The 21,205-nt window shown below is 35.7% G+C and overlaps 2 protein-coding genes across 2 annotated transcripts in view; one reads left to right on the top strand and one right to left on the bottom strand.

Moving 5' to 3' along the window:
* The window catches only part of CENPP (centromere protein P), a 230,689-nt gene that overhangs the window by 147,310 nt on the left and 62,174 nt on the right, over positions 1-21,205 (bottom strand). The gene's annotated exons all lie outside the window — the stretch shown is intronic.
* OGN (osteoglycin) lies at positions 4,770-20,702 on the top strand. The gene is made up of 7 exons (XM_029201720.1): positions 4,770-4,968; positions 5,988-6,236; positions 7,642-7,738; positions 13,571-13,729; positions 15,803-16,005; positions 18,735-18,830; positions 19,638-20,702. Exons 2-7 carry the CDS (start codon positions 6,063-6,065, stop codon positions 19,806-19,808), a joined length of 900 nt encoding a protein of 299 aa, XP_029057553.1. The 5' UTR covers positions 4,770-4,968; positions 5,988-6,062; the 3' UTR covers positions 19,809-20,702.

The following is a 21,205-nucleotide window of genomic DNA, read 5'->3' as shown; positions in this document are numbered from 1 at the left end:
GTTAAAACCCTCCAAATTTTCAGAATTCTGGAGCACCTATTTTTATCTCCTCCTAAATTGACAAATGAAAATACATTTTAATCTTCAATGAATAGGCTTAGTGAAGAAAAAACCTGCACAGTTTAGCAGTTCGTAACAAGGAACTTGAAATCAGATATACCTTGGTAGAAGCCTGACTTCACACATGTAACTAAGCAAGATGACTCTGAGTAAGTTACTTCTTGAAGCCTCCCTTTCTGCATTTCTGTAAGGAAGGTGGTTCTCACAGGGCTATTATAAGGACAAGTAGAGATAGTATACATACCAAAGCATTTAACAAACTGCATGCCAGTTACAGGTACCCTACAAGCAGTAATTACTGCAGTATGTCCAGCCCAGCAGCCCACTGGATACATGTGCCCCCAGCCATCAGCTGTGCTTCGCATTCCTTGGCGCTCTCTCGGGGACCCTCTAGAATGGAGTTAGCATCTTTCAGGTTCCTTGCAAGGTTCCACTTGTACAAAAGACTAGTAAACAAGACAGAATTTACTAAAGATTTCATTAGGGAGAGAGAGGAGGGAGCTTAAATCATATACCCACCACAAACATATTCCAAGTCATTATTTGATGGTTCAGCTTCCAAAGCACCTCTAGATGGCCTACAAGGGTGGGAAGCAGAGTTCCCTCCATCCCTCAAAAGGCACTTGGCTGCCTGGCTCCTCTGGCTAGAGTAGTCAAACTCTTCCTGTCTATTAGGAAGAAGAGGTCACCTCTGCTCTCCCTTTAAAGGCATGTATATATAAACACATCACAAAATGTCCTCCAGCTGCAGGGCCAAGTAAGGAGGCAGGTTAACAACCATCTTTTGTTACTCAAAAATGTCCAGAGGAACTCATGCCTACCCCAAGTATTTCTCGTTAAAAAGAAAACAAAACAAATAACCACCAATGCTTTCCCTAGGAGGATGGAAGAATAAAGTTCTACCTCCTACCAGAGCTGCAAACAAAACCAGATGATATATTTATATCAGGAAAGAAAAAGATGAAAATTCATCAGTTTTCTCATTTACACTTCAAGGTATTAGCTATATTAGCTCTGAGGCTGAACTGTGTGTGTTTGTGACCACTAACAAATAAATCCAAATCATACGATGAACCCAAGCTTAATTAGCAAACATATTAGAAAGGAAATAAAAATAAAGGATATTTAATAAATTTGCTTATAATAATGCTGGTTGAGAATGTTTAGCATGTGTTTAAATATTACCTGAAAACTATACATTTTTACTTTATTCCTCAAGTTGGAACCACTAACCCAAAATGCAGATGTATGCATATTACGTAACATACTAAACCAATTCCATGGGGAAAAAACAGAAGAAATAAACCTGTCTCTTCTGTATACTTTTACTATAGCAAAGGATTCATATGACCCATTGAAAGCTAGAACTAAAACCCCAATTTCCTGATTCCAAATACATCTTTTCTAAATCTTAGAAATAAAGAATAACAGCAGCTGGAAACAAAATTAAGTCATAACCGCTAAAAATCCAAAGTTTCTTACACGTTCCAATTTCCTAAATAAGTATAACCTGGTATGCCTAGCAAGTAAATAACACGGCATTTATGGATATGTCTGTCCTTGCATGCTTAGGTTGCAAATTTATTATACCTAGACTTATGTACTACTCAGAAAAATTAAAATCACAAATATGATAAATTTTTAACATTAACCCTTCTTTATATTGAGTCATAATTCCCCTCCCTTTAAACTTAAGCCTTTAGTCCAGGAAGTACTTGGGTTTGCATCTTTATCTCATTTGACCAAACAACTACATCTTTATCTCATTTGACCAAACAACTAGGCTTCAGGCATAAGCAGAGATTTGAGACGGAGATTCAAATCATAGACTTCCCATAAAATCCTAGAATGTTCATTAGAAACAAGTCAGAGGTCATTCCCACACTGAAGGGGAGATGACTACACAAGGCAAAATTCTGGGACACCTTCAAAGATATAAAACCCTATAAAGATACCAAGGATAATGTGGCAGGGTCACCAAAAAGAACTCCACAGAGATAACCCTCTCAATTTTGGATAAATGCATGCTCTTGAGCCTTAGCTTTCATCTTTTATTACTGTTCAGTGAAAGCTAAACAGCTTTCTACCAGGACACAATAGTTCCTTCTGGAGTAGAAAACAATCTAACTTTGAAACATATTTTATACTGGAAACTATGTAGTAAAGAATTTGACACCAAAGAGGGGTTTGGGTTTTGCTGTCAGCTTCTAGGAGGTAATCTCTATCTTTGTTTAGAATGGGGGTTAACACATCCAATCTTAGGGTGGGACGGGCCATACCAAATAGCCTTAGGTTGGCCATGCCAGAAAGACAACCATGTGATTTAGGATGTGTCATATAGTATCAGTCAACCTGGGGGCAGAGTTCAACCATGTGGGATACTCAATTGATCATGCATATGTAATGAAGCCCCAGTAAAAACTGAACTGTGAGGCTCAGTAGTGCTTTCCTGGTTGGCAATACCCATATTCCTTGTCATACATCAATGCTGGGTGGGTAACGCATCCTAAGAACAATGGAAGCTCTGCACTTGGAACCCTCATGGACTCTGTCCAATGCGTCTCTTCCTCTGGCTGATGTTTATGTGTATTCTTTCCCTGTGATAAACCGTAACCATGAATAGAATGGTTTTCAGTGAGTTCCATGAGTCCTAGAAAATTATCAAATGTGAGGGTAGTTTGGGGAACCCCCCAAACTTTCAGTTGGTATAAGAAATGAGGATGGTTTGGGAGACTGTGCTCTCAAACTCTGGCTAACTGTGGGTGGGAACATACATATTTTCCAGTGTAATTCTGAATACTTCTAGAATCTTACCTTGTATAGTCATCTCCCCTTCAAGTGTGGATGGGACCTCTGACTTGCTTCTAACCAACACAATATTGCAAAGAGATGGCATATATATGATTATGGGTGCATGACTGCTACAAAGAAACTGTGAGATAATAAATGTGTGTTATTTTAGACCCTTAAACTTGTAATAAATAACCAATAAAATAGATAAGCAGTGATATTCTTCAGAAATGCAACATTAGAGGGATACTTCTAAAATGAAAATAGAATCATGTCACTCACTGGCTTAAAAATCTCTCAGTGGTCTCTCACTGGCTACAAATAAAACTCAAACACCTCAGCAAGGTATAAAAGACTCTCCTTAATCTGACCTCTAGTCCCCTGTCTGATCTCTTAACATGAGCCACCCCCCTCACCTCTTCTCTCTCCCTCCAAGCTCCAGCCATATACAACTAATTATCCATTTCCTTAAGGATCTACCCTCCCCACCTGTGTGCTGCTCCCATTCCTAGAGCACTTCTCCCTCGGCCTGCCCCCCACCCCCGCCCCTCATTTTCTCTAGAGAAGTCAGTACGGTGCAGTCTCTGTGGCTTCACCCTTTCCCAGGCCACTGCAGAACTCTGTGCACATTTCTCTGTAGCAGGTCTCTCACTGTGCATTCTGTCGCTTGTTTGTTGCCCTTCTTGCTAACTTACAAACCCTTCCTTTTTGAGGGGAGAAAATGAACTTTGCTTGTCTGAGTTTATTTTTCTGTAGTGCTGGCAGAGAAGTGGCACTCAATAAACTTCTACTAAATGAATGAATGCCAATAAAACTATATTTACTGGTCATAATTTTTCAAGAAAAAAAATGTTATATCCACAAAATAATATTCATTACTACAAAGTGTCAAACTGTGTATACCATTAGTAAACTATGAATCTCTAAGATTCTCTAAATCTATTTAACATCTATCCAGTTCATTTCTCAACATCCCATTAAACCTGCCACACAACAGAAAACAAATCAATATCTGCTGTTTCATTATTAGATATTTTCAAAGACTTTAAAGCCATAAAATTGACAATTTATATCAACCAAAACCAGAGAATATCACAACTAAATTTAAAATAATTCACATTCAAATAAAAACATGAGTATTCAAGTCTTAGTTTATCCAAGCTTTAATTCGAAAAACTCTAAAGCCAATTTTGAATAGAAAAGAGAAAAAATTAGTATTCTTTCATTTTCTACTTTTTAATAAAGTATTTATCCATATCCATATTTATTGAATTTTTAGCATAGAGGAGAAAGAAATATTACCTTGACTGCTAAAAGTACCAAAGAGTGATAAAATTAAAACAAATCTTTAAAGATGTTCACATAGTTATCTAAATCCCACTTCAACTTAAAAAAAATCAAATTTAATATTAAAATAATTAAAACAACTTCCTTCATTTAGCAAACAAAAATATATTTTACTATCAAACCCCAAATTATAAATAAAATTTATTTTTAAAAAGCTAATTCTGACACTTGAGTTTTTGTTATATGTAACAATATAAAGGGGGAGAGGGACCTCAAATGACTAAACTAAAAAATAATTTGTGCTAAAACTAATTTCTACACCGGAAACTTTTTGGCTATATACTAATTAAAGTACTAGAACAACATTTTTACTCTTCATAAAATTAAGAGCATAGATTATGCTTTAGTTTGGTGTTTTATTTCATTCAAAAAGCAGATGTTTTGTCTACTGGGAAAGCACTAAAATGAAAAGAATGATTTTTAAACTATGTCATCTTCATAAACTAATATTCACAAAAACATGAGTATTTATTACACAAGGTAAAAATAACAAAATTATGGTAAACAGTAGAAGCAATCTGAGTACAGCAGTTACAAATACTTTAAGCACAGTTCTCTAGTACAACACACTACATTTCACCCTAGAGAAAGAATGTTGGCAAAGATCTCTACCACATGGAAACTGCTTTGAAAGCTGTTGGGCCCTGAAATTCTATTCAGCAGTTTGAAATCGATCCACAGCTTTTCTCATTCACCCGCCCACTTGGGGCTAATGCAAGCCATGACCATCTACTGAGGAAAACCACAAAAAACTTCAAAACAGCTACAACGGTAGGCTCTTTTTTCACATATTATTTTAAATATCGTTTGTTAAAATGTGACACCTAACAATCTTAGTAAATGTAAAGGCCATATTTAATTTTTTTATGTTTCAGTTACTTTGAACAATTATTTTTTAACAAGCACTTAAGTATATCATTGCATAACTTTAATGTCCACGCAGGCAAGAACAAGGTGCTGCAAAAGTCACAAAACCACGTTATTCTTAATTTTCAACCATTGATTTTTGACAAACTGGTATCTACAATGCAGCACCAGCAACTATGAGTGATTCTGTCTGAAGTTACTTATGAAAAAGTGTAAAATGTGCACCACCAGATAAAATCCAGCGGTGAGCCTAAAAATCTTTCCCATTTCATTCCCTCTAAATCTTTGATTAAAGTTCTATATTTTTTCTAGTCTGCAATACTATTTTTGCATTTTTCATGGTTTAAATTTTAAAAGAAATGCTATTAACTAAAAGAAATGATATCTATAAAAATTATAAAACTAACAAAATTTAAATTATGGCTTTTCCCATATTCTGTACCACCTAAAAAAGTGTTAATGACTACTTTTCATAATGTTAAATTTAAAATTTAATTATAAAACTGTTCCTGGAACTTGCTTCTGCTCATACCAATACAAATCAAGAGTTCTTATAAAGGAGCAAAGTTGAAATATGATATTTTTTAACTCACATGAGACAGGATCATGGGACTTCATTTTAACTGTTTATATTACAGGTATCCTAAGAAGACTTCAATTACAAACAAGTACCTTTGTTCAAGGCACCTAGTTATTAAAAAACTGAAATTATCAACATTGCTTGGATTTTTGATATAAAAGGAACTAAAACCATTTTCTGAAACTATTTTTCAGAATGTGGCTGATACATAAAAACTTTTAGCATCTAATTAAAGATCACTAAGGGTTAAATACTTGTTCTCTGGTCCCTACTGCGTATACCCTGCCAAAAAGTCTTCTAAGCTTTTAAATATTGCTTCAATGGTCTGCGTTTTTATTTCCAGGGTAAAACAGAGTATTGTCCCACAGTCAGCAGGCCACTAGCTTATTAACTTCCAGTCACTTTCATTTTTGCTAAAATGAAGACTCTGAAATCTACACTTCTCCTGTTCCTGTTTGTGCCTCTGATAAAGCCAGCACCACCATCTCAGCAGGATTCACGCATTATCTATGATTATGGAACAGACAATTTTGAAGAAAGCTTATTTAGCCGAGATTATGAGGATAAATCCCTGGATGGAAAAAGTATTAAGGTATTTTATTTCTACTCTAAATTTAATTTCTAAAATGGTCGCCCATTTAAATGTATGTTTTTGTTTTTTCTGAATGTGTCTGATAAGGTAAGAGGAAAGGAAAAGCACATTAAATGCTTCAAAATAATTCAAAATAACTGTCCTAAGATGATATTTTTAAAGTATGCATGCTTCCCAAATTAATACATAGAATCCATAATAACCAAACAGTATCTATAGCAACCAAAACATAAGATTTAAGGAAAACTAAAATTTAAAACATAAAATTTAAGGAAAATTAAACTTTGAGAGGATCTCTGACCAGTTGAGATTTATATGTTAAGTAATATTACATAATGTCCTATATATGCATATTAAAATAAAATAGGAGAAATGTGTATTAGGAGAAATAAAAATGAATCACCAGCTTAAGGTTTATTGTTTTAGGAAGAAGTGGTTCAAGGAAATAAAGAGTACTGCTTATTTTGTATCTACAGCATTTCACAATAATTCACATATGTCAAAAACTGAAAACTACTTAATATAGCTTAATTTTTAATCGGTTTTAACAATTCAGACTCCATCACTTTACCAAGTAACGGTAACTGTCATTGTCTACAGGGATGACTTTCACACCACATCTTCATATTCTACTTGTACGGGGGCTAAGTAATTACTTGTGGTTTTACTGGCACACAGAAATGAACACCGGGAAAGGAAAAAGTTAATACAGCACATAAGTATCTGTTGCCTGCCTACCGTGTGTCTGTATGTGTCTCTCTCTCTCTCTCTCTCTCTCTCTCTCTCTCACACACACACACACACACACACACACACAAATGGAAAATGAGCAAAGCAGCCAAATATATAACAATGTTGATTGCTTCAAAAGTTCTCCACTATAAATAAGATGACAAAGATTTTAAGAGTGAACAGTTTTAATTGCTTCTTTCTTTTTTTAGTACAGATGAGCAAATGTTAACTGTACAATTTCTTTCAACGGAGTTGGTTAATATGCTATTATTATTATTATCACATATATATAATATAGGTATACATATATAGTTATAGCTTAGGGAAAAAAAAGGCCCACTATAACAACAAGTTGTTGGCTCACATGGCTGATTTGAATCTATCAATCAGTTTAAAGAATACTTTCAAAAATCTACTGGCCCCTAAAAAGTAGTAAATAAAAAGTTCTCTGCTTCTTCTCTTTACATTGCTTTAGGATTCTCTCTATCTTAATATAAATGCAGGGACCAAGATATTTGTGGAGTAGAATTCAACGACATTTAATAGACAAATGGAAAGGGGAGAGGCTGTTCAACCAGAACACTTACGGGAGAATGTTGTCTGTAATCCCTCAGTTTTACCGTCCAAATTGGTCCTTGTCACACCTGATAATAAATGTTTATTTTTTCAACAGGAAAAAGAAACTATGATAATAATACCCGATGAGAAAGGTTTTCAATTACAAAAAGATGAGAGTATAAAACCATTATCCCCCAAGAAAGAAAATGATGGTAAGTATGAATACTCTAGCATCAAATTTTTTTAAAGGAGCTTTAAAAAATAGCTTATAATGGAACTTTATTCCTTATAGTAATCAAAAATTGCATCAGGATATAGTAGATCCAAACAGTGGAATTTTATCTCTAATGATAAAGTCAAACAGGTATATTGTGCGTTTTCATCATTTGCCATTCCACATTATGAGTGAGAAATGTGGAATAGGAACATTCAAGAACAAAGTTTAGTCTACGTTTAGCCTCTACAAAGTGTGTGCTTCTGTCTATATAAAATCAGTTCAAGAAATACTTGTTAAACACCAATTACTTTCAAATACTATGTAGCCTGAGGATAAAGTAAATAAAATATAATTCTTGCCTTTAAGAAACTCACAGAAGAGAGACATAGTTATATACATAAATAATTATAATGTACATTTCAATTAAAACAATAGAAAACTTATAAAATAACAAATTACAAAGTCCTACTTATTAGTTTCTATTTGGTTTATTCTTGCTCTATCACAGAACATTACTTCACATGACAATATGAAAAAAAAAATCACACACTGATTTCTATATTGCTACAATAAAATTAAAATGGACAAAACCAAGGCTTCCCTGGTGGTGCAGTGGTTGAGAGTCCACCTGCCAATGCAGGGGACACGGGTTCGTGCCCTGGTCCAGGAAGATCTCACATGCCGCGGAGCGGCTAGGCCAGTGAGCCATGGCCGCTGAGCCTGCGTGTCCGGAGCCTGTGCTCCGCAACGGAAGAGGCCACAACAGTGAAAGGCCTGCGTACCGCAAAAAAAAAAAAAAAAAAGGACAAAACCAGAAAATATATCTTAAGAAATTTGAGAAGTATCATAGTGAAAGTAGACTTGAAGAAATGGAAAGACATTCTTTGCTCTTGAGTAGGATGATTTAATATCACAAAGATGTCAGTGCTCCCTAAATTTACAACAATGAACTTCTTTAAAGAGCTGGTAAGGCTGATCTTCAAGTTCAGAAGGAAAATCAAACCTGCATGAAATCACCTATCAGAACATGCTTTAAAGCCTGCATACTTAAAATAAGTGTAATACTGGTGCATGAACGAAAGTCCACAGACAAAAAGAAATACATGTAGAAATTTAGTAAATAATAAAGGTAACATCTTTAATCACTGAAGCAAAGATGATATTTTAAAAAACTGGGGCTGGGACAACTAAGTAGTCAACTGACAAGGGATACAATTAGATCCCTATCTTACACAGAAAAACTCCAAATAAATTAGGGTCTAAATGCAAAAAGTGAAACCATACAAATAGTAGAAGATAACCTGGGTGTGGGGTATCTCAAACTCCAGAGACGATAATAGAAAAGATCAATAAATTTGACTCCATAAATGAAACATCTCCATGGCAAAAACCATCATAAATGAAGCCAAAGGCAACTGAAAACTGAGAAAAATATTTGTAATATATATCACTGATAAAGAGTTAATATCTCTAATTTCTAAAGAACAAGTAAAAATCCAGGAAAAAGAAACTGATCAAAAATCCACTGGAAAAATGGACAAAAGATATGAACAGACAATTCACAAAATGATATAAAAATGACGCTTAAACACATAAAAGATGTTCAATCTCACATGCAAGTTTAAATTATGCTGAGATAAAATTTTTTAACCTATCTGACAAATATATTAATATATTCCATTGGAAAAACTGTAGGGTATCAGACACTGACATACGTTGCTGGTGGCAATACAAACTGGTAGAATGGACAGGAATTTGGTAATGTCTAACGAAACCTAATACGCATTTACTTTGTGACACAGCAATTGACTTCTAGGAATTCACCCTAAAGATATACCTCCAAAAGTAAGAAAACACATATGCAAAATCTCTGAAGCATTGGTTGCATCTGCAAATTATTGGAAACAATCTAATTATCCATACATTGAAGAGTGGTTGAATAAAGTATGGTACATCCACCCAGGGGAATAGTATGCAGTTGTAAAAGTGAATGAGGATGATCTCTATAACTAATATGGAGTGATTTTCAGAAGAGATTATGTGAAAAAAAAATGCAATAGAGTATCTACAGTATGCTGTCTTTCACCTAAGAATGAAGGGGGGCTTCCCTGGTGGCGCAGTGGTTGAGAGTCCGCCTGCTGATGCAGGGGACACGGGTTTGTGCCCTGGTCCGGGAAGATCCCACATGCCGCAGAGCGGCTGGGCCTGTGATCCATGGCCGCTGGGCCTGCGCATCCGGAGCCTGTGCTCCGCAACGGGAGAGGCCACAACAGTGAGAGGCCCGCGTACCGCAAAAAAAAAAAAAAAAAAAAAAAAAAAGGAATGAAGGGGATGTAAGAGAATATACATACATCAGCCCACTTTGTGAAAAGAAATTCAAGAAGGGTAACTAAAAAACTGAGACTAGTTACCTATGGGTTACAGATGGGACTAGGGGTAGAAAGGAGGGGGAGATGGTAACTAGGGGTACTAGGGGAAGGTTCTAGAACTTCTTGGAGTATACACTTGTTGTGTAGATTTGATTTTAGAATAATGCTATATTCAAATAAGCAAACAAACAAATACATTTATAAATAAAACCAACTAGGATAAGATAAAAAGAACCCAAATTGGCAAACAAACAGAAAAATAGAAACTTAATTGCATTTCAAATCAATAACATAACACACTACAGGGGGAAGAATCTAATCGAAGTAATCCTTAAACACAGTATTTTGACTGTATACTTTCAGGCTAAAGACAAAATAAAATAGGCAAATACTAAAATTCTAGTGGGTAGGTTTGTTTTCCATAGTATTATAGGTTAGCAATAATGAAACTACTTAATGTGTGTTCTGGGACTGAGTAAAGTAAATGCACAGTGGATCACAAGAGCCAGGTTTCTCATTGTCAGAGAAGGGTGTTACAAATATGGTAAGGGGGAAGGCTAAAATGAACACTGTTGAGATGGAGTGGAATGAAAGATATCAGGATCAACTCCTGGTTTGTATACAGAGATACAGAAATAGATATATACATGTTTGCCTCCCTGTATGAGTGTGTATGTGAAAATATGCATATGATGTGCTTATGTTTTCGTATGAGCATGACACATATTATATACATGTATATATGTATGTCTGCATGTGTGTACTTGTGTATTATGTCCATGTCCATATACATATACTTGTGTGTATGTATGTGTATTATATATGAAGAGAGCGCCAAATAAAAATACATATATTTCCCAGGCCCCTTTGCTGAAAAAGCCCAGAAGCAATGAGATCCCAGTAGCAATGAGCACATCCACACCCAAATGTTGGTTTCTAAATACCATCCTCCACTAAAAGGGACCAGTACTCCTTAAAATAATAGCTGATTTCAGGCCTGGGGCAAGGAAAGGGCAAGATTGGTCTGGGATATCTTAGCATGCCAGAAAATAAGTAAGTTCTCAAAAAACAGTGGGGACATTTAATTTTTTAAATTAATCAAAATATAAAAAATACATAGGTATAAATGTGTAAAAGATGTACAAGACCTGCTCATTGAAATCCAGACAATATAAAGGGATCAACTGTTATTCATTAGAATAAAAAATGTTTGCTTTTCTTTTTTTTTTTTTCTGGCCCCACCATGCGGCATGTGGAATCTTAGTTCCCCAACCAGGGATGGAACATGCACCCCCTGCAGTGGAAGCGTGGAGTCTTAACCACTGGACTGCTGGGGAAGGCCCCAAATGTTTGCTCTTCAAAAGACATTGATAAGGAAATAAAAAGACAAGCCACAGACTGGAGGAAAATATTTGCAAAACATAAATCTGACAAATGATTTATATCTACAGAATATACTTTTATAATTCAAAAATAATAATACAAAAAGCTATTTAAAAAAACAGGCAAAAGATATGAATAGACACTTCACCACAAAAAAATATGTGGATGGCAAATAAGTATATAAAAAGATGCTTAGCACATTAGTCATTAGGAAAATGTAAATTAAAACACGCGATACCACAACAAACCTTACTTGAAAGGCTAACATAAAAAAGTCCAACCATACATACCAAATGTTGACAAGAATGTGGAGCAACTGGAACTTTCACACACTGCTAATGAGAATGTAAAATGGCACAACCACTTTGGAAAACACTTTAGGACATTCTTCAAAAGGTAAAATACATACGTATAATAAGACCCAGCCATTCTACTCTTAGGTATTTATCCAAGAAAAATGAAAACATTAAGTCCATACATAAATGTTCATGGCAGCTTTCTTTGAAATAGCCAAAAACTGGAAACAACCCAAATGTCCGTAAGAGATGACAGTATAAATGGTGTTTATTGAGACAATGGAATAAATTGGAATGAACTCAGTAATAAATAGGAATGAATTACTGATACATACAAAATTATTTTGAGAAATAATTATGCAGAGTGAAAGAAGCCAGACAAAAGAGTGTATACTGCATGATTCTTTTGATATAAAAGTTTCAAAAATGCAAACTAACATATAATGACAGAAAGGAGATTAGTGGTTGCTGGGAGGGAGAAATTACCAAAGGGCATGAGGAAACTTTTGGAGTGATGGATATGTTAATTATCTTGATTGTGGTGATGGTTTCATGGGCATATACACATGTCCAAACTTAGAAATTATACAAATTAAATATGTGCAACTTACTGTATATCATGGAACCATAAAAAGGCTGTGGGAGGATAAACAGAGCTTAAGAGTTCTCACTGACTAATCTGTGACAACGTGATTATCAAAATAAATAAGACAGTAACGTATTATGGGATACGTTATCCGTGGGATGAGGAATTCATAAGTTCATACTGACAGAAATAAACAAATAAGAAGGGAATGTTCCACCTTATATCAGAATGCCAACTAACAAATATAGAAGAAATGATGGAATTAGAAAATAATTGGCAATTATCCTAGTGATAAATGATTCAAGTAAGAATCTTCAACAGATGATAAAACTAGAGGGTGAAAGTTTGATGACAAACCTGATGTTTAGAATCTCAAAGTACTCCTCTAGAAGATACAAATTACAAAGTGAAAAACAGTAATTTCACAGAGTGAGAACCATGGCAGATACTAACTGAACCAAGTGACCAAAGACAGCATCATAAGGAATGAGACAGATACATAACACTAAGGATGTAACATTATTTCCATGGTATTCCTGCCAAAAAATGAGGAACCTCATATAAACCCTAATTGAAAGATATTCTGCAAAATAAATGCCCTGAAAATAAAAGTTTTAAAAAATTCAAAAATTTCCAAAACAGTAAAAGGTATGAAAAACAAAGACTAAGGAACTGTTGCAGGTTGAAGGAGATGAAAGATGCATGACAAGTAAATGCAATGAATGACATAGGGTACAATAGGGATTCTAACAGTACCCATGATGACTCCAATTTTTAAGTTAATAGTTTGCTTATTTAGCTAAGTGGTTTCTAAACTCATTAGAAATGTGTTTGCACCACTCCAAGTGATAAATCAAGCTTATATTTACCTTAAGTCCTGCTTTATGATTTTTGATACTCCAATGAAGAAATGTAACTGTCAATCAATTCAGCAATTAAATGATCACTGCTAAAACAGATAGGAGAATAAAAGAGATTGTGGATTACAGAATTTAAAATAAAATTCTGGTGAGTTATCAGATACAATATCGATTACTAGCTATCATGGCCATAACGTCTTTCCTGTTATCACCCGTAATTCTGTAAAGGATCTTTTCAAATTGGTAATAACATAAATGATAGCAAGAATTTTAACACTAGAGGTCAAATATTTTTAAACTACTGATTTTTATGATTTTTGTTTCCCAATTTAGAAATGCCCACATGCCTGCTATGTGTTTGTTTAAGTGGCTCTGTATACTGTGAAGAAGTTGACATTGATGCTGTACCACCCTTGCCAAAGGAATCAGCCTATCTTTATGCACGATTCAACAAAATTAAAAAGTTGACTGCCAAAGATTTTGCAGACATACGTAAGTTAATTTTAAATAAGATATTAGTGTTAACTCATGTTAGTATTTAACTCATATAAACACAAGTTTCTAGGTACCTGTGGCCTATCACGTGTACGGTAGTGACCGTTGAGGTATTTTAAGTATCCACCACACTTCACATGGAATCTCCTTTCCATTCAGATGTTCCCTGTCATCTTTCTTTACTGGTGACTATGGAGTCTATGTTGACAGCCCATCTAACATATGGGCAACTATATCTTCTCAACCCCAATATTTCAAGATCCATTTGCCTCAGCCAGTCAGCAATACAAATATAATCAGGATATTTCTCCAATGACAATGTTTTATTTTCTACTTTCACTATAAAAACACAGAAACTGCTTTTTCTTACTTTAACTCACGGTTCTTAAATCTGGCTGCATATTAAAGTATTTTTGATACCAGGTCCTAGTCCCCAGAGATTCTAATATAGGTCTCTAAATTTAGAGGCCCAGGTGTTGTCATTAACCACAACCAAACTCTTCAGATGACTCTAATACAGAATTAATGCTGAGAGCAGTGCCATTTAACTCCTTCCCAGGTCATTAAAAATCCTGGACTTCTGGTGTCCAATCAAAGCTTACAACAGCTGCCAGGAGAGTGTTGCCATGAGCACACCCAAATCCCCTACTTCTGCAGTATGAAGTCCAAGTCTGGATCACTAATCCCTCATAAATTTTCTAGATTCCAACGCTGTCAAGGGCTTCTGAAGAAAGTCACATCATGAAATGCAACTGGCCCCACGTCAAGGGCTTCTGAAGAAAGTCACATCAAGAAATGCACACTGGCCGCGCTACACATTTACAAGAATAGCCATAACTAAATTCATGCTGTCAGCAGTAGCTCCCAACTGACTGAATACAGTTGTTCCTCTTTTGTGGATTCCATGTTTTCAAACTCACCTACTTGATAAAATTTATTTGTAACCCAAAACATCAATACTTCTGGCACTTTCATGGTCATTCGTAGACATGTGCACAGTGGCAAAAAATTTGAGCCATCCAGGATAGGCTGAATGAGATGCTTGGCCTTTTGTTTCAGCTTTTATACTGTAAACAAGTATCCTCTTTACAGTCTACTTAGTGCCACATTTTTCACATTTTTGTGCTTTTTGCTGTTTAAAATGCTCCCTAAGTATAGTGCTAAAATGCTGTCTAGTGTTCCTAACTGCAAGAAGGCTGTGATGTGCCTTACAGGGAAAACACATGTTAGGTAATCTTTATTTAAGTGTGAGTTACAGCGTTGATTGGCTGTGAGTTCAATGTTAATGTATCAACAATATATACTAAGTAAGATGCCTTTAAAAAGAAACACACATAAAATTTTCCACTGATTGGTTGATGAAAATGTGTGATGAGAGGCTCTAACCCTGTATATTCCCTAGGAGCAATGGTTCCATATTCACTAATTCAGCATTTACACTGACTTTATAGACATGACCACCTTGAATAGTGAGAAGGGACCATATTTTCTAATCATCCCAGATGGACAAAAGTGATGCACACATAAATACACACATTGAATTTCTCACACATTGAATTTCTCTGTCTCTCAGTATGCACCACGGTAACAAATTAGGGAACATTTTTGCCTTTATTGTTGTCAAGCAATAAGGCATGGAGAGATTAAGATATCCTCAGTCACAATATAACAGGCTGGCAAAAAATCCAAAAATATTTACATGATTTTATTCAATCAGATGTAATGCTTACTTTCCATAATTTGCAACAAAAAGTTTCTTTCAAACTACTTGAGCATACTGAGAATTCAAACAAAAAAGGATGGAAGGACTCTATTAACTTTAAGTTCCCTTCCAAACCTGAGGTTTTAGAACTTCAGTGAGAAAGACCATCAGTGTCAAGCACAGAGTAGATGCTCAGTGTTCAACAAAACTTACTGAGCTACTAATTGTAGACACTCTGCTAGGCACTAAAAATAAAAGACGTTTGAATGACCTGATAAACAAATGCTTTTCCTCAGTCCAGACAATTAAGAATTTAACTTCATATATTTTTTAAAAATTTCTTATTTTTTGTATATTTTTCCTTCAAGCTAACTTAAGGCGACTTGATTTTACGGGAAATTTGATTGAAGATATAGAAGACGGTACTTTTTCAAAACTTTCACTGTTAGAAGAACTTACACTAGCTGAAAATCAACTACTGAAACTTCCAGTTCTCCCTCCCAAGCTTACTTTATTTAATGCAAAATACAACAAAATCAAGAGTAGAGGAATCAAAGCAAATACTTTCAAAGTAAGTACTTTATAGTATGACTGAGCACAATATAAAAATATCGGTTATACAGCCAATAATTACATGATAAAAGAAAAAGAAACTATGGTCTAGAATTTTGTTTTAAAACTATTTTAATGTGATAAATGAAGATATTATTTACATGATAAATAGTGATACTACTAGGCTTATTCAGTCTAGCTTATGCCTGTACCTCACTTAAAATACCTTTATCTTGTTTCATGGGACTACCTGGTGTCACATCTTTTTCCCTTGTTCACACAGCAATATTTATTTACACAGACAAGGTTTGCACCCTCATGGCACCAACAGTCTGCAAAACCTCAAAATGGGAGTGTTCCTGTGTTTCTTTTTTCCTTACAATATTAGTAATTTACAAACACCAGAAAAAATCATGTTCTAAAGTAAACACTGAATTTTATTTTTAATACTTAAAAGTATTACACCATAGACTTCTGTAGGTAGACATTCTTTTGAATTCCATGATGGCACCTAATACAAAATTCTGTATGTAGTAAAAATTACACATATTCCTTAATTTAGTAATACAAGAAAATAAATGCACATGAAAAGGGCAAGGTGATTTCCTCTGATTTAGATAGCCAGGTTGTCTCAAAATGCAGAGCCTACAGGGAAGTAACCTCAGCCCAGGACTTCCATAGCTCTATGTACTCATTCCCAGTCCTGGAAGAAACCCCAGATAAAAGGATGAGACAATCACGCTACTGTTGGCAACAGAAGACCTCATTCAAAAGGAAGGTTTGGGGCTTCCCTGGTGGCGCAGTGGTTGAGAGTCCGCCTGCTGATGCAGGGGACACGGGTTCGTGCCCCGGTCCGGGAAGATCCCACATGCCGTGGAGTGGCTGGGCCTGTGAGCCATGGCCGCTGACCCTGCGCGTCCGGAGCCTGTGCTCCGCAACGGGAGAGGCCACAACAGTGAGAGGCCCGCGTACCGCCAAAAAACAAACAAACAAAAAAAACGAAAAGGAAGGTTTGTAGCTCCTTAGGACAATTCCTAGCAGTTCCTCAGAAGTTAAGGGACTCTTAGGGGACTTTTAAAAACTGGACTCATTTTAAAAACAAAAAAATGTTTGTAATTTGAAGATATGCAATTTGAGCAGGTAAACCTTTGAATAACTGACATGCTAAAGACCTACAGGAGTAGGGACTTCCCGGGTGGCGCAGTGGTTAAGAGTTCATCTGCCAACACAGGGGACACGGGTTTGAACCCTGGTCCGGGAAGGTCCCACATGCTGTGGAGCAACTAAGCCCATGCGCCACAACTACTGAGCCTGCATTCTAGAGCCAGTGAGCCACAACTGCTGAAGCCCGTGCATCTAGAGCCCGTGCTCTAGAAGAAAAGCCACCACAATGAGAAGCCCACACACTGCAATGAAGAGTAGCCCCTGCTTGCTGCAACTAGAGGAAGACCAAGCACAGCAACGAAGACCCAATGCAGCCAAAAATAAATAAATAAATAAATTTATAAAACAAAAGAAAACAAACAAAAAAGACCTACAGGAGCTAATCAACATTTCACAAAAGGAATGTTTGAATATTTCGGATTTTACACGTGGATTACAGAAGGGATTCATGACAAGTTGGCATGAAAATGATAAACTCAGCTATTTTCTAGTTTTGCTTAATGCCCTAAGCTGCCAAAGCCACTGGTAAAATCAGGTTACTCTAATCCATGTTAAAGAGGCCCACTGGGAAAGACAGGAGCTTGGTGCCCATATGGTGAATTATAGGATGCTTAAGAAAGGATTAGGGCTTCCCTGGTGGCGCAGTGGTTGAGAATCCGCCTGCCGATGCAGGGGACACGGGTTCGTGCCCCGGTCCGGGAGGATACCACGTGCCGTGGAGCAGCTGGGCCCGTGAGTCATGGCCACTGAGCCTGTGCGTCCGGAGCCTGTGCTCCGCAATGGGAGAGGCCACAGCAGTGAGAGGCCCGCGTACCACACACACAAAAAAAAAAAACAAAGAAAGAAAGGATTAAAATAACAGCAAATTAATTCTAAAAAAAAAAAAAATTACCAAATTCTGTCACAGGATGCATATCAAAGGTAAGGTAAAAGATTATTGTCAAGGGAAAGTACATCTTGAGATCATATTATAAAATTATACACAATAATGGATTACTGATCATGAAGAGTAATCCAATGTAGAGTCCTTGGGGTGTAAAAAAGTCATACTTGGCTACGTATTTAATAAACTGCTTTGGGAGACATCTTACTAACAAGCATACACATCTCTTAGGAATATTCATTTTACTACAAATTGGTGGAGCTGAAATGGAAAGTTGTGAAGGTTCAAGAGAGGTTATGGCAGTACCAGATGCAAATATAATCCTGCATAAGAATTAACCTTATTACCTGCTCCCAAGAGAAATTTAAAGGGCCCCAGAAATTGGCATGAGGGCTGAGGCTGAATATGATGGTATTCAGAAGTGAGATGAGGGGACAGAAATGTGGGGATGCATCAGGACTCTACTGCCCTTCGTGAAGGACCAAATATACTACTTGTAAAACCAAAAGCACCAAACAACAACAAAGCAAACAAAAAAATCCCACCAAACCTAAAACTACCATACCAATGATTAATAGTATTGATATATGTCTATATCTATATCTATGTGTTTATACATATATGTGTGTATATAGCTTGAATCACGTGAAGAAATGCAATGAGCTCAGTAACACTTAAGCAAAAGCACCTTTTCCTTACAGAAATTGAATAACCTCTCCTTCCTCTACTTGGACCACAATGCCCTGGAATCTGTGCCTCTTAATTTACCAGAAAGTCTGCGTGTAATTCATCTTCAGGTATGATTGCTCCTTTCACATTATCTGACTTTAATTCAAATTATTATGGGTCAATCTTACGATTCATTAGGAAGCTCACTTATTTACACGTAAATTTTGCTCATCAAAAGTATTAATATTTAGCCAAATGTTCTCTCCTGCCCAGAAGCCCTGGTTCTATCCAGAGCACAACGAAAGGACCAGTAACACTAGGTGGGAGGTCTGCTCTTATAGTAGGATTTGTCTCCAGGTGTGCACTTGGCATCTCCTAGTTAATCTGACATGTGGATTTGAAGTTAGGGGACACTTAGACCTGTGGTTTATGTTTCCTTCTCCAAATAGCAGTAAACACTTGCTTTTGGAGACTTCCCAGCTGACTTTATTGTCCAACATCAACTTAGGGTAATAGAAAAGTGAAAAGGGAATAAAAATAAACTAAAAGTGGTCTTTTACCATCACAAGAATTCCCATTTTTTCTTTTTATTTCTTTAAAGTATATTTAAGGAAACAGTACCCATTTTGAGTTGACACTCTAGAATAGGATACTTTATCCAGCTATTATAATCTTATTTATACTCAGAAATTTGTTATATGGGTTTTGCTCTTAGAAATAGCCAGTAGTCTGTTCTTCCAAAGTAATACTGTAGACTTTAAAAAGGGAGGCTCAGATTGCTCAGCAAGGGTTTTTATTACCATGAAGATATATACACAGTATGTACAATATTTTAAAAATCACTTTTTAGATAAAATATTCTGTGAGATATCATTACACAAAATACAAAAGGATGATTTCGGGTTTCTAAACCATTTTTCCCTTTTATTTTCTAGTTTAACAACATAACTTCAATTACAGATGATACATTCTGCAAGGCTAATGACACCAGTTATATTCGGGACCGCATTGAAGAGATACGCTTGGAGGGCAATCCCATCATCCTGGGAAAACATCCCAACAGTTTTATCTGCTTAAAAAGATTGCCTGTAGGGTCATACATTTAACCACTATCAATGCAGCACATAAGCTAAAGTACACACATACTTATAATCTGTCTCAACAATGTCTAAAGGAGCTTAAGTATTTAATATTAATTTTGTATCCTACTATGAAGGAACTTATGTTTTAAGCAAGGATGTTCAAAAAACCTTACATATAACAACGAGCAAAAAGTAAGAGTGAATCTTTAAGTTCAAAACAAAGTAATGTGAAAATATTTGAACAGCATTACAAAATCCCTGCAGTTTATACTGGAGTACCATTTAAAAGGTATGTTTTTATATAAATACCCAAATTTAAGATGTATTACGAAGTGAAAGGATAAGTCCAAGAAACTTTCAACTGTTTGTCTTTCCTGGCTTCTAGCGGATCCCTAAAGCATTTAAGGCATATGTTCCAAACACTTTGAAAAGCTAAATATTTCCAGGGACCTCTCACTTTTCTTTTATCATTCATACATTATTCATTATGAAGTAGGAACTCTGTTTTCTTTCTATTAAGGCAGCTACTATATTTTTACTTAGCCTCAGAAATAGGAATATAGTCTCATACCTAGGCAAAACTTTCCAAATAAAGCATAATTTTACTCTCTGATAAAGAGCTAATATAGTAATGTTCAGTTATTCCGCTTTGTGATCACACAATTAAAGGCTTTAGTAAAATAGTACAAAATTTTCTTTAATCTAAATATTAACATTCTAAGTCCACCATAAAACATTTTAGGAAGCCAAGCACATCAAAATCAGTATGCTTATAAAAAAACCTGAAAGTCCATCCTGTTTCTCAGAACATAGCCATAAAATTCTCCACTGTAAAGGCTTTCAATTATGATATATACTGCAAAATATTTTCTTTTTATACTATAGGAATGAGAATCTCATCAATAAATTTATCCAAATGTAAGACATGAAAACAAGGTGCATTCTGTGGTGTTACTACTACACACCACCTTCCCACCCACCCATACACATCCATGTTCTTGAGAATAGACCTCACATTCACAAGAAAGCATCTCAGCAACATTTTCTAGAGACCCATGATTAACTGGTATGTTTAAAGATGAGAATTCATCTTCAATCTAATAGTGATGATAAAGTTCCTAAAATTACTTTCCTCTTGCGCAAACCCCACTCAAAAGTCTTAGTCTCCACACTGCTTTGGGGTTGCATATAAAATGATCAGTGCTTTAGAAACAAGAGTCTGAACTGTGTATATAAAAATTGCCGACATTGTTTCCAACATAAATTATGCATTAGAATCAAGTTGGTCTCTGTATACTACTCCCAGAACAAACACTATTGGTGGTTTTTCATTTGCTTCTGTTTTTTCCATACGTAGAATGACCTGTTTTTCAATTTTCCCATTTGTCAAGGTTGACCCCAAAATGAAATTTTTTCACTAA

This window comes from Monodon monoceros, unplaced genomic scaffold, assembly GCF_005190385.1.
Source record: "Monodon monoceros isolate NGI ecotype Baffin Bay Population unplaced genomic scaffold, NGI_Narwhal_1 Super_Scaffold_5, whole genome shotgun sequence".
Taxonomy (NCBI): Eukaryota; Metazoa; Chordata; class Mammalia; order Artiodactyla; family Monodontidae; genus Monodon; species Monodon monoceros.
This window is presented reverse-complemented; position numbering and strand designations above follow the sequence as displayed.